Here is a 14,447-nt window from a genome sequence, read left to right as displayed (position 1 = left end):
AAAAACAACTAAATTGAGTCTATTCTGATTTCAGGTATTTCTTCCTTAGAGCTGCTTAAAACTGAACGTTTTTATTTTAACCTGGAATACAAAAAGTTCTCCCAAAATATAAGGTTGGATAAGCAGAAGAGACACAAGGCGCACAAAATTGATGTTTGAGGAGCAATGTTTTTGAGGGGTCAACAAGCGTTATTGTGCTGTACTTTTTACCCCATTTTTTTAACTGAAAACTCTCTTATTAAAACAAAAGACCAAATAGTCATATTTTCTTTTGAAACAATGTACTGTATTTCAAGTACCCTACATCTAAGAAATACCTCAAAGTCAATAATACCGGGTTCATACTGGTACTGGAAATGTTTGAATTTCAATGTTGTGTTTTCAAGGTTTGAAAAGTGCTTAAATTTTGGTTGGAAGTGCTTGTAAATGCTTGAAATTTAAGGCATGTTTCTTGTCACACTCCACAGGAAATGGTGCCCCTATGACTCTAGTGGTTATAGGCTTCACACTCACACACGCACACAAACACACACACACATAGGTATCAAATATGGAGATTTATTATGGGCCAATGCAAAAAAAATATGGTAGCGCTTTTCCCAGTGGTAAATTGTAATGGAGAGAACTTCCTGCAACTGACAATGTAGGCTACATATAACTGTCATTTTTACCCAACACCTGTATGAGGGGAGATTTGTCTCAAAAATACTGACACACCTATTGTTCTGATCCCCTAAGATAGTCGTGATTTACTCAAAATCTAAAAATCTTATTTCCTGATAAAGGCGCAGACATGATTAAAAAACTGCATAGGCTTAATACATCTCAGATATATTTGTGGAGCTTTAAAATTCATGATACAACTGATACTTTTAATGGTACTGTAGAAATTAGAAAATTGGCTTTCAAATGCTTTAAAAAGTACTTGGATTTGGCCATGAAAAAGGTGTACACAATATGTATATGGTGGATTTGTTGACAGGATGAATGAATTGAGACGCATCTTCTGACTCATGTAACTTGGGATGCTACGAATAATTAAAAGGGTCTCTGACCTGTAAATGTTCAAGTTGTTCTATTTTAACACTACGTATATATCTGATTTTCAGGTGAGAAACCATACGAGTGCTCCAACTGCAAGAAGCGATTTTCCCACTCAGGCTCATATAGCTCGCATATCAGCAGTAAGAAGTGCGCGAGCGCAGCCAGCACTCCCAACGGGTTGCCCAGCAAGCCCGTCAAGTCGCCTCCAGCTGCCGCTGACCTCCCGCGGGTCGCTGTCGTTGCCGCCCGTGTCGAAAGCAAACCCCTCCAGGAGCAGCTCCCTGTCACACAAATCAAATCTGAGGCGAGCGAGCAGTCGGGCAAGCCCATTGTGGCGACACCGGCGGCCAATGGGGCGTCGCCTCAGGCCCAAACTCTTTCTCAGGGCGTGGCTATGGTGCTCCCTACTGTGGGTTTGGTTCCACCCATCAACCTGAACATGGGTGAGCTGCAGAACGTCCTCAAGGTGGCTCTAGATGGGAACATTTTGCGGCAAGTTCTGGGGACCGCCAATGGGGCGGCAGCACCAGGCAAGACTGGGATCGTTGTGCAACAACCTCAGCAGCAGATCATCAGCCTACCTGCTTTTGTAGACACAGACGGCACCACTAAGATTATCATCAACTACAGCATTGGCCACGCGCCCGCCACCGCGGCCACTACTGCCACCTCTCCCCAAGCCGTGCCGCTTTTTGTCAAAAACAACATTGTCCCGTCCGCACCCATCCCAACCAAGACGGACAAGACACCTGTTCCCAAGGTGGACCTAAGCTTGGTCAAGGATGAACCAGAAGAGTCACTGCTGATCACAGAAAAAAAAACAGACCAGAAAATGACCATCAAGGAGGAAGCAGCTGAGGAGCTTTTACCCGACACTGACTCTGGCACTTGTTCTCTCTGTGACGAGTGTCCTGACCACCTTGAGGCCCTGCACTTGCTTCAACACCACAAGACTGCCAATGGTGAGGCAGTGGACTCGGCAGCCTTGGACCCCTCTTTTGCCGCTTTACTCAGTGACGCCGGGGTGACGCTGAAGCAGGAGCCGGCTGGGGACGATCTCCTTTCCCTCCTCAAGACTCATTTTGCCTCCAACGCCAACCCCGACCATGCGGAGCTGCAAAAGCTCTCAGACTCTATGCGAATTCCTGTAGGTGTGTTGCGTACTTGGTTCGCTAAGAAGAACTCTGGGACGAATACAAACCAGAAAAAAACGTTATCCGAACAGGTACAATCAAAAAAGTCTGCTTTGGAGGAACTCAAACCACTTGCGTGTCAATCCCGATCTGATTCCCCATCACTAAACACCAGTGACTTGGTCATAGTGAAAAGTGAGCCAGAGGAACCCAAATCACCGGAATCCCAGGCAGAACCCTTGGACCTGTCTCTTCCAAAGCTCCTTTCCACACCCCCTTCAGTCACCCCCTTAGAAGATTTGCCACCTGCCAAAAAAGCACCGCAGCCATTTAACCTGACCTGTCTGAGGAAGGACCAAGTAGGCGGGCGCACTGTTTACATGGTCACGCCTCAGAAGCGCAAAAACGCTGTCAATATTGTGGCCTCCCCACAGCTGCCCACCCTGGTGGCCTTTGCAGGGCAGGGCACAGTGGGCTGTCTCGGCACCCTCGAGGGCTCGGCCAAGCGGACCATCCTCATCCCACAGCTCACCTATACATACGCCAACACCAACACAGGCACAGCCAAGACAGTTGTGCTCAATGGTCACAAGGTATGAATGTCTTTTCAGCAACAACATTTGTTCGAGCAAAGAACCCTGTGCATGCTGGAAAATGTCTATTAATTTATCTATCATTGTCATGTTTATTTGTATAGCCCTTAATCACATGGAGTCTCAAAGGGCTAGCTTAGCTCAAAATACACAAACCTTTTGTGTAGAACTATAGGACTGTTTTATTAAAGCGTCATAAAATATAATCCCCATATCAGAGCAATCCCTTGGTTTTATATGGTATATTTAAAACACTTGTATTTTGGACGCTTGCCTTCAAGAGACCGTGTGTTCAGAGTTTTTACCATTCTAACATAAGACTTTTATAACTAGTGACATAAAAACAGCATTTTTTTAGATGATCACAACGTATGGCTTCAGTTACTTCAGGGCCCATGATTCACTTGTGCAAGATCTAATTACACTTAAAAGGATTGAAGCCTTAAAGTTCCACCTACCGAACCACTGTAACCTCGCGTGTGATAACGATAAAGGGATGTTTCTGCACACTTTGCTGCAGTAGCTCAGGACGTAGAGCGCTCGTCTTGGGATCAAGAGATCGCAGCTCGAATCCCGGCTCCTCCGTGTTATATGTCGACGTGTCCTTGGGCACGACACTGAACCCCTAATGCCCCCAATAAGCAGGTTTGCGCCTTACATGGCTGACCAGCCGCTATTGGGAACTGTGAAGCACATTGTAAAGCGCTCTGGGAAGTCTTTATTGACTTGAAAAGCGCTATATAAATGCAGATCATTTCATTTCAAGTTAGCCAAATTTGTAGTCAGTAAGTAGAAGCAGATACGATGTTCATGTATTTTATGTATTTAATGGTTAATGTGTGGAAACTTAAACTAAGGACTCAACCTAAGAAATGTGCAAATTCCCTATTCAAGTGTCAAGAGGCATTCCAATATTTTTATGTTTTGCAGAGGTAATTGTCGATAATATTAGTATTAAATTGTGACATTGTTAATGATTAATATTCAAGATTTGGGTACTTAATAAACAAATGTGATCTTAATCATCCCTAAATATTTATTTGTAGTACACTATATAACACATCTTTTGGAGCAAGTATATATTTTTCTGTATGCTGTGTGCTTCTGGAAAATGGTCAGTAGAGACTACTCATAAGATCCGTCAAAAACAAGTCATTACCCTGTCATTAAAAAACTCACTATTTTAAACATTAAAAAGTAGTTTGCGTCGACTTGAGAAGCACGTCAAACCAAATCATCACCACCTAAAGAACCAAATTGAGATAGACATCTGTCACGGAGTGGAAGGGGTGACCGGACCAGAACGGAGGCAGGAGGCAGGAAGGGAGAACTCAATTGCGTGACGATCCACACCTTTTATTTACCAAAATAAAAGTTGTCCATAACTCAGGGACAAGACAGAACAAACAGGTTTTAACAAAACGTGCAAACGCAGGCTTCTTCCAACTCAACAAAACAGGACAAGGCATAACAGAACGGACAATATGTATATAATAATGAGCCAGTCCCCGCAAAGCCCACAATCCAGCCTTAAATGGCAGACACGCGATTAGTTGAACTGCTTCAGCTGGTGCCCAGGGGGCGGGGCAGACCGGTCGCCAAGGCGACCATGACAGAGCCCCCCCTTTAAGGGACAGCTCCCGTGGTCCCAAAAAGAAAAAATTACTACCTCGCGCCCCGGAATGGTTCGACGCTCACGATTGGGGCAACCCCGCTCCCTCCTCTGAACACGCAGGAACGGGGAGAGGCAGGCGCCATCTGCGTCGGGCGGATCGGAATCGGCGCTCGGCAGGGGGGGTCCGGCGGGCAAACTGGACAGGCGAAAACAGACAGGCAGAACCGGCGAGAACAGGACAGGTAAACAAGGGAGTCGGACAGGCAGAATCAGGGGAGTCGGACTCAGGACAGGCAGATTCAGAAGAGTCGGACTCAGGACAGGCAGATTCAGAAGAGTCGGACTCAGGACAGGCAGATTCAGAAGAGTCGGACTCAGGACAGGCAGATTCAGAAGAGTCGGACTCAGGACAGGCAGATTCAGAAGAGTCGGACTCAGGACAGGCAGATTCAGAACAGGCGATTCAGACAGGACAGGCAGATTCAGAACAGGCGATTCAGACAGGACAGGCAGATTCAGAACAGGCGATTCAGACAGGACAGGCGGAATCAGAGCAGGCAAGACAGGACAGATGGAATCAGAACAGGCAAGACAGGACAGGCGGAATCAGAACAGGCAAGACAGGACAGGCGGTATCAGAACAGGCAAGACAGGACAGGCGGAATCAGAACAGGCAAGACAGGACAGGCGGAATCAGAACAGGCAAGACAGGACAGGCGGAATCAGAACAGGCAAGACAGGACAGGCGGAATCAGAACAGGCAAGACAGGACAGGCGGAATCAGAATAGGCAAGACAGGACAGGCGGAATCAGAACAGGCAAGACTGGACAAAATCAGTACAGGCAGTCTGCAGGCAGGCCGGAGAGTCGAACAGGCAGGCAGGCCGGAGAGTCGAACGGGCAGGCAGGCCGGAGAGTCGAACGGGCAGGCAGGCCGGAGAGTCGAACGGGCAGGCAGGCCGGAGAGTCGAACAGGACAGGCAGGCCGGAGAGTCGAACAGGACAGGCAGGCCGGAGAGTCGAACAGGACAGGCAGGCCGGAGAGTCGAACAGGACAGGCAGGCCGGAGAGTCGAACAGGACAGGCAGGCCGGAGAGTCGAACAGGACAGGCAGGCCGGAGAGTCGAACAGGACAGGCAGGCCGGAGAGTCGAACAGGACAGGCAGGCCGGAGAGTCGAACAGGACAGGCGAAAACAGGACAGGCGGAGTCGGACTGGCAGGCAGCAGAGTCGGGGTCGGAGTGACAGGCCGTGGAGTCGGAGTGGCAGGCCGCGGAGTCGGAGTCAGACTGGCAGGCGGCGGAGTCGGAGTCGGACTGGCAGGCGGCGGAGTCGGACTGGCAGGCGGCGGAGTCGGACTGGCAGGCGGCGGAGTCGGACTGGCAGGCGGCGGAGTCGGAGTCGGACTGGCAGGCGGCGGAGTCGGAGTCGGACTGGCCGGCCGCGGAGTCGGGGTCGGAGTGGCAGGCCGCGGAGTCGGAGTGGCAGGCCGCGGAGTCGGAGTCAGACTGGCAGGCGGCGGAGTCGGAGTCGGACTGGCAGGACGGGGAGTCGGACTGGCAGGACGGGGAGTCGGAATAGCAGGCGTCAAATCCTCCCGGGACTCCATTCAAGGCACAGCATAGGCCACGACGGGCGGGGCCGTGGTTCGAACGGGGAGGGAAGGATACCTCAATGGGTGCTTGCCAAACGGCGTCCTCCAGCTCTCCCCAAATCGCGCAGGGATCGTTCGCTGAGTTCAAATGTTGGCTGGCTCATTCTGTCACGGAGTGGAAGGGGTGACCGGACCAGAACGGAGGCAGGAGGCAGGAAGGGAGAACTCAATTGCGTGACGATCCAAAACTTTTATTTACCAAAATAAAAGTTGTCCATAACTCAGGGACAAGACAGAACAAACAGGTTTTAACAAAACGTGCAAACACAGGCTTCTTCCAACTCAACAAAACAGGACAAGGCATAACAGAACGGACAATGTGTATATAATAATGAGCCAGCCCCCGCAAAGCCCACAATCCAGCCTTAAATGGCAGACACGCGATTAGTTGAACTGCTTCAGCTGGTGCCCAGGGGGCGGGGCAGACCGGTCGCCAAGGCGACCATGACAGAGCCCCCCCTTTAAGGGACAGCTCCCGTGGTCCCAAAAAGAAAAAATTACTACCTCGCGCCCCGGAATGGTTCGACGCTCACGATTGGGGCAACCCCGAGTAACCAAGTCATAACATTTTTTCCGCAGCTCCATATATAAGATTCTTTTAACATTTATTTATATGTCTTTCCGCGCAGACGCCGGAACCCATCGCCGATGCGGCGCCGGAACTGATTGCTGATGCGGTGCCCGACGAACCGAAAGACTCTTTGCCAGCCAAAAGGTTGCGTTTGGAGAACGGCGTCTACGCCTGCGACCTGTGCAACAAGGTCTTCCAGAAGGGGAGCTCCTTACTCAGACACAAATACGAACACACAGGTTTGGCCTAGTGCTGTGTTTTTCAACCTTTTTTCCATAAAATACTTCTGGTGAAGTAATTTCTCAGCAGAATACAACTTTATTCATTTTTCTTTTCTGGTGCTGCATCTAAAGAATTTTTTAAAATGATTAGTCCAGGGGTCGACCCAAAGACCCGTAAAAGCAACAACAACAACAAAAACAAAACAAAAAAAAAACAAAACAAAAACAAAAAACAAACAAACAAAAAAAAAATATATATATATATATATATATATACACAGGGTGTCTCAAAAAATGTACTCACTCTTAGAATGACGAGAAAATCTTTATTTATAAACATAGAGTGAAGCGAAATAGCATCGAATACATGAATACATGAGACAAATGTAATTGAAGAATCATGTTCGCAAATCTTCAAAGTGAAGACCATTATTATCCAGACAACGCTGATAACGCGCAAACGTCGCGAAACACATAAAAAGAGTGAGTACATTGGCATGTCATCTTGAACATGGGGGGAAATTAAATCTGAAAGATATGAGGGAGCAAGTCCATGCATGATTTTGTATACTACCAACAGAACTTTAAGATCACATCTTAAGCTAACAGGGAGCCAATGCAGGTTAGCTAAAATCGGGGTAATGTGATCAAACTTTCTTGTCTTAGTTAAAAAGCCTCGGTGCAGCATTTTCTACCAGCTGCAGCCGCTTGATTTTGGGCTTTGGGAGACTGGAGGCTAGTACGTTACAGTAATCGAGACATGAATTGTCATCTCCGCATTGTACTGGGACATAACTCGAGAGAGCCACGCTATATGTTTTTGGTCTTAATTTAAAATGAATAACACGCAACTTTTTTACAGCGCAATTGTTCTTTTTTTCTTACTTTTTAGTAGATGGCAATGAGCAGTCAGAAGCGGTGAGCAATCCTGAGGGGTCTATAGGTAGCCTCTGAGAGTGCTCGCTAACTGGATTTTCCTTTGTAATGGCGAGCAACATATTTGTTGCGAATATAACTCGTACACCAAGACCGTATGTTGTAGGTGCTCATATAAAGTACAGACGCTGCCCTAATTATGAACGAGATATATATTTTGTATGGAATGTGTGTTTACGGTTTATATGAGTATGTTTGTAGAAGTAACCTGTATTGTTGTGTACTAAAAAAATAAACATTTCTTAAAATAATATGTTCTTAAAGATAAATAAAGTAATGTTTAACTTACCTGTGGAAGATGGGCTTCAAGAGTTAGGTCACTTCCTCCTTCATGGTAGAAAGTGGGCGAAAAAAAGCATTTCAATTTTCTCAAACGCATCAAGCTTTCCACTTCCATTTCAATAGAAACGCCTCGCCTCTTTACACTTTACACCAACCATATTTAATGAATGCAGGAGATATTAAACAATAAAAATGTCAAAGTTCTTAGCGCGCTGGAGATACAGTATAGAATGTTTACCCACGAACTCGGAAGAGGAAGTGGATTTCTTCTTCAGGGTGGATGCTGCGTGACCACTTGCAGAGCCACACGGCAGTTGCGGCGGAATGAAGCACTACAGTAATGTCCTGTACTGGGAAAAAGGTGCACAATACAAAATCTAACTTACAGCAATGTCTGGATATTTTTCGACATCCCGAAAAAAATGTTCGTATCTACCGTTTTTCGTAAGTTAAATGGTCGTAAGTAGGGGAGCGTCTGTACCTTCATTCGAAAAAAAAAAAGGCCAATAGGGTCCTTGGACCTACAGACCAGGAAACTGATGTCTTTGATTTAACGATGGGCTCTTCAACTCTTTGCAGGAAAGCGTCCTCACGAGTGCCCAGTGTGCAAGAAGGCCTTCAAGCACAAGCACCACCTGATTGAGCACTCCCGCCTCCATTCTGGCGAAAAACCCTACCAGTGCAACAAGTGCGGGAAGCGCTTTTCGCACTCTGGTTCCTATTCGCAGCACATGAACCACCGCTACTCCTACTGTAAGCCAGACGGCTCAGATTATGGCCCGGATGCTGGTGACACCTCCGCCGCTGTGGAAGCAGGCAGCCCGGATGCTGCGTTAGACTCAGAGGGCGGCGAGAGCGAGGACGACGAAGACGATGACGACGAGGCCATGTGTGTGGATGACATCCGAGTTGTGCAGGTGGACGACGGTGAGTGCGAAATCTACGAGGGTGACTTCGAGGAAGAGGAAGAGGGAGAGGAAAAGGTGGGGGATGTGCAGAAGAGTGCAAGTGAAGAGGCTGACAAGATTGAGGGAGGAGCAGAAAATGAAGAGAAGGAGAAAAACTTGGACGTGGACGAGTTTGCTTGCCAGGTGGTGGAGGTGGAGCTGAAACACGACCAGACGCAGGAGCCCGTCACTGAGGAGAAGGCGGACCAAACGGAGGCGGCCGACGTCCGCCTGGAGCAAATGGCCGACTGCGCGTACAAACGCATCAGGGACTGGTCGGACAGCGAGGAATCCTCCGATGACCAAGCTGTGACGGACACAAAATAAGCCGACCCGGTCCTAGATCTTGATCCAGATCGAGACCTTTCTGGTAACGGACCTGCCTGTAGAATATGGACACTCTGCCCCAAATTGACAGCTGTGAAATCTCGCCAGATGCCACATACATTTTTGCAACAAAGCACTATTTTTATCTAAATGAAGCTCTTCAATTACGCCAACTTAGTTCTTGGGCACAGAAAAGGCACCGAAGTACCGTATTTCTTACACTGTAAGGCGCACCCCTAAAAAGTAGTCTTTTGTGATATATATTTTTTTATATTTATAAGGCGCACCAGACCATAAGGCGCATGGAATTAAAACTAAAGTAAGGGCTAGGGTTGCCAAAAAATATTTTCAAAAGGATCATGTTTTTGCATCATTGATCAGTCAGAATTTATCACTGATCACAATTGCATAACATTGGATTAAATGGAGATCAAATGTATCCACTAGACCAGTGGTTCTCAACTGGTCGGACTTCAGGACCCACCCTACTACCTGAATTACAAGCCGCAACCCTAATCAAGAAGAAAAGCCACTTCTTAAACTTATTTATTTTTTTAAAAGAACAAACATATCAACTCGCATTTATTGTCAACAATCACCAGCTAGTTTTGAGAAGCTTAATTGACCCTTAGTTATTATTTCTTAGCATTATTTTTGCCAAAGCTTGCAACCCACTGAATGGATCCGCGACCTACGTTTGGTTTCTGCACTAGGGAACACAAGAGATACAGACGATACATAAAAAGGCATAATCATCACACCAGTTGTAGTCACAGTACCAAATTTTTGGTTAGCATTGGGTTGGCCCGCAAGAATATTGTCAAACATTAAACAGGTCTGTGGTTCAGAAAAGCTCGGGGACCATTGAAATACAGTATTGCATCGCAAAGTCTTTACAAAGTGCACAAGATTGTTAACTGAATGAAGAGGCATTGTGGGAAGTAATACGGTCATTCTTAACTAAATGAAGAGAAAGACCGTTTCTGAAGTAATTCGATTGTCCTGACAGATATAATTAAATGCATGGCCGCATGTATTCAAAACATGTTTTACTTAGTTTGAGCTTAAAAAAGTGAACCAATTTGACACTTTTTCTAATTACAATTTTGATCCCCTTTGCTGTTGTTATTCAATTGTGGTCAGTGATAAAATGTATCCACTGATCAATAATTGCACAAAAATTGGTAACCCATTTCCAATTTTGCCTGCATATAAGATAATAAGGGGCGTGTTCAAATTTCTGGCGAATTTGGGCTTTTTGCGTGCGCTTTATATTACAGGAAATACGGTACAATTTTATTTGTTTTTGCCTGAAGTGAAGAACAAAAGCGTGAGTTGGTGACTGTTTTTGAAGAGGTTTCCTATTAGTATCTTGTTGAGTTGGGCACTTCTTCCGTGCAGGCGAGGGAATATTTTCTAGGGTCTGTTTGCACTGACTCTAACTCGGCTTTTGGCTCCGGCTCTGACTCTCCGGTTGGCTGCTTTTAACGGTCCACCACTGTGTCCGAACACCCGGGTGTGCCTGAACTTTCTTTTTTTTTGTGTGTGTGTGCAAAAATCAGTGTTACAAACGTTTAGAGATGCTTTGCTCGTGTTACTAACCTCGACTCTGTTATCGTTTGGGTTGCCAACGTTCCCGACGTCGTCAGTATTTTTCTCGAGTTCATTGAACAAAAGTCGCTGCACTACGGTTTACCAATCCGACTCCCTTACAGTGTTAAGAGACGTCCGCGTTGGGCGTTTGTTTTTGATTTATGACTGTTAGCCTTAAGGAAAACAACAGTGTTTCCCCCCCATACATGAGCAAAATGGGCGGACCCCCTCACCCCACACCCTTTATGCCTTATGCAAAGACCTGCGTGCTGTTAAAAGTGCCATTGAACGGTGTTGTGGTCGTCTCCTCAACTCGTATGGAGCTTATTCACATCTGTTACTTTGAGTTACTTTGATTTACTTTACGTTAATCTACATACCTTAATGTTTTTTTTACATTATCCGGATTGCTTTTGTAATTCACGAGCGCACAAGGCCACGTTTGCATCCGTTTGACCGCCTGCTTATCACAGCCACCGCATGAAACGCTATCAAAACGCCTGCATCATTTCAATCATTATCCAATCTTAGATAATTCTTGACGAGTAAAAGTACTAAAAAAATTTGAAATTCAAGTGAGTTACAGTTACGATCTTCCTCAGTCATTTTTTTCTTATTCATCTAAGAATTTTGCTATTTTCAAAATATCTCATTATTTTGAGGGGTTATTTTTAAAAGTAATTAAGAAATGTGTTTACAGTTAAGTATTTTGATGAAAATTAAAAACATATTTGAGATATAGTAAAAGAAAAATATACCCAAATTGAGCAAAATTATTTGCTAGCCGCTGCATGAAACGCTATCAAATCACTGGCATCATTTATTTACTTTCTTTCCAATTTGTTTATTCCAGACCAGTAAAAGCAGTCAAATGTAGCGTTCGAAGACATTAACAGTTGTAATCGTTTTTATACTAAAATAAGTAGAACAATTACCAGTAATATTTCTTCTTTCTCTTAGGGAATATTTGCTATTTAAAAAAAATATAGATATTTTTAGGGATTATTTTCGATGGTATAAGAACAAAGGTTTTTACAATTTAGTATTTTGATCAAATAAAAATATAATACCATCTGCCTAAATTTGATCAAGTATTTGTTTTAGAATGAAAAAAAATGAAACCTTTGATAAAATAATACAATAATACTTTAAATTGAGTAAAATTATCTGCTAGCTTCTGCATGAAACACCATTAGATTACTTTATTTAAACAGTTTTCGAGTTTGAGTTTATTCATAAACAGTAAAAGAAGTAAAATGTAAAATTCCACTAAGTGTTTTTGCTTTTACACTAAAAATAATACAATTATCTTCCTTAGTGATATCTGGTTGCAAAAAAAAAAAGAAAAAGATTTATAAAAAAAAAGATCAAAGGGATCATTTTTGATCATATAGACAAATGTTTTTGCAATGAAATATTTTGATTAAGTATACACGTTAACATTTAAAAAACAAACAAATTAGACATACAGTAAAATAAGGAAAATAATACTTAAATTGAGCAAAATGATTTGCTAGCTGCTGTATGAAACACTATCAAATCACTGAATCATTTAGCAATTATTTAATTGTAGTTTATTCCTCGACCAGTAAAGGCAGTAAAATATACAATTGAAACACATCGTTTTCCCACTAGAATAAATGAAACCCATTATTTTCCCTAACAATCTTTTCTTGTTCCTCAAGAGTAAATGTTGCCATAAATCCTTCATTTTAGGTATTATTTTTGATATTATATGGAAAAGTTGTTTACAATTAAGTATTTTGATGGAGTAAAAAAAGATAATAGGATCTGCCTGAATAAAAATGTGTAATTTTCGCCTTTGCAATCCTTTGAGACTTTGTCTTTTGACCTAAATTTGATCAAACATTTATTTTACAAGGAAAAACTAATAATAAAAAGAATAATAATATTTGAATTGAGAAAAATGATCTAGTAAACAAGATTTTGGGGAAGTATATTGAGTGTAAAATTAATGTATAAACATTTTTAATGATTAATCGGGAATCGCAAAGCCATAAAATGGTTTACATCTCTTTCCATTTTTACTTTAAATTCTTGTTTATTAAAAACAATTTGTGATTTTTACATATTTTATTGGACTTTAAAAACTTGTGGAAATTACACTGTTCATCCATTTAAAATGGTGTAGTCGTTGGTAAGCTCAAAATGTGGTTAGTTTTTCCTAATCGGGCATGCAAATGGTGATTTTTATCTTTTTTTCCTATCCGTAAAGTTCTTCACACATAAAGACATTTTACAAGTGTGTGCAGTAATTCATCAAGCTGTAGATATTTTGTTACAATTTTTAAGATAACATCAAAATATCTACTGGGATTTTAGAAGTGGTAAAATCCCAGGATTATATTAAAAAAGGAAATCTGCACAATTTGGAAATTGTTTTTAATTAGCCATATGTTTTCTCCTTTTCACAAAATTCTCATTCCATGGTAAAGGTTAACTTCAATGTTTTTCCGTCTTTAAAGAAAGTAAAAATATGATTTAATGCCACTTTTTATACTCTCATCTTAAATGATTTCATACCACATTGTTAGTGAAGTGCGTTTTTTGGTCGACAATTTTAAAAAGTGAAATTGAATCAATTTTTATAAACAAGAAATTCAACTTTTCCACTACAAAGCTATAAAAGTTCACATTTACAACTTTTACTTAATTTAAAAAAAATTATCTTGGTGGACTTCAGTTTTTCATGTGCACTTCAGGTTGTAAATGGCTGCCCACTTCCCTGCACTTTGGGCGGCAAACGTTGGCCAACGTGGCACTCGCTTATTAATTGTTGTGTCCTCTTGACTTTACCGAAACAGTATTGTTTTTGTTTATTTGTTTTTCTACTTGTATTTGAGCGTGTGTTTTTAACAAAGCCAGTATTACAATGTCTCTACACAACTTTTCAAAAAATATTTATGTCTTACGATTTGTATTTCCCTTTTTTTGTTGGTTATTTATTACGCATTATTCATCTTAGTGTAAATGACTCTAGTATGGACTGATAATAATATATTTTAGTATGAAAAACAAGAATTCAAACATGATAAGCCTGAAATGTGTTTTTAGGACTTTGGGGGTTTGTTTTACAGAAAAAAAAGTGGGAAAAAACACAATAAAAAGCAAAAAAAAAATTAAAAAAAAATCATCTTGTATTCTATAAAGTGTTACAAAATGAAGAAAAGCCGAACGAAAGTGTTACACGTCGTCTTTATGAAGCTACTGATTGAAAACGCATGACATGAAGTTACAATCCTTTTGGTTTTTTTGTTTGCTTGAATTTTTTTGTTCTCTTTGATCCATTTTGTCGTGCCATTGTTGCATCACGTCTGTCTTTTTTGTTTTGTTTTGTCCCTTCACAATAAACGTGACTGCATCCCTGACATGCGGTTGTCTCCAATTTTAATGTTTGCTCAATACAAAACCATGTCATATTTGCCCAAATCTCTAAAGCTTTCTCCCTTTGACACATTCTATTTTTTGTTACCAAATAGCCAGATGTACCAAAGGTGTTGCAGCAATACC

General features: G+C 42.7%; 1 protein-coding gene across 1 annotated transcript in view; it reads left to right on the top strand.

Moving 5' to 3' along the window:
* The window catches only part of LOC148374426 (zinc finger E-box-binding homeobox 1-like), a 43,143-nt gene extending 28,838 nt beyond the window's left edge, over positions 1–14,305 (top strand). Inside the window, exons 6-8 of the mRNA XM_088336295.1 lie at positions 1,110–2,770; positions 6,669–6,849; positions 8,629–14,305. Coding sequence (XP_088192421.1) covers positions 1,110–2,770; positions 6,669–6,849; positions 8,629–9,323 — 2,537 coding nt within the window. The 3' untranslated portion in view covers positions 9,324–14,305. The remainder of the gene's footprint in view (positions 1–1,109; positions 2,771–6,668; positions 6,850–8,628) is intronic.
* Positions 14,306–14,447: the final 142 nt, after the last annotated feature.

The sequence above is a fragment of the Urocampus carinirostris genome, chromosome 1 (assembly GCF_059441175.1).
Source record: "Urocampus carinirostris isolate Australia breed hairy pipefish chromosome 1, RoL_Ucar_1.0, whole genome shotgun sequence".
Lineage (NCBI taxonomy): Eukaryota > Metazoa > Chordata > Actinopteri > Syngnathiformes > Syngnathidae > Urocampus > Urocampus carinirostris.
The sequence above is the reverse complement of the archived record's forward strand: the minus strand, read 5'-3'. Positions and strand labels throughout refer to the sequence as shown.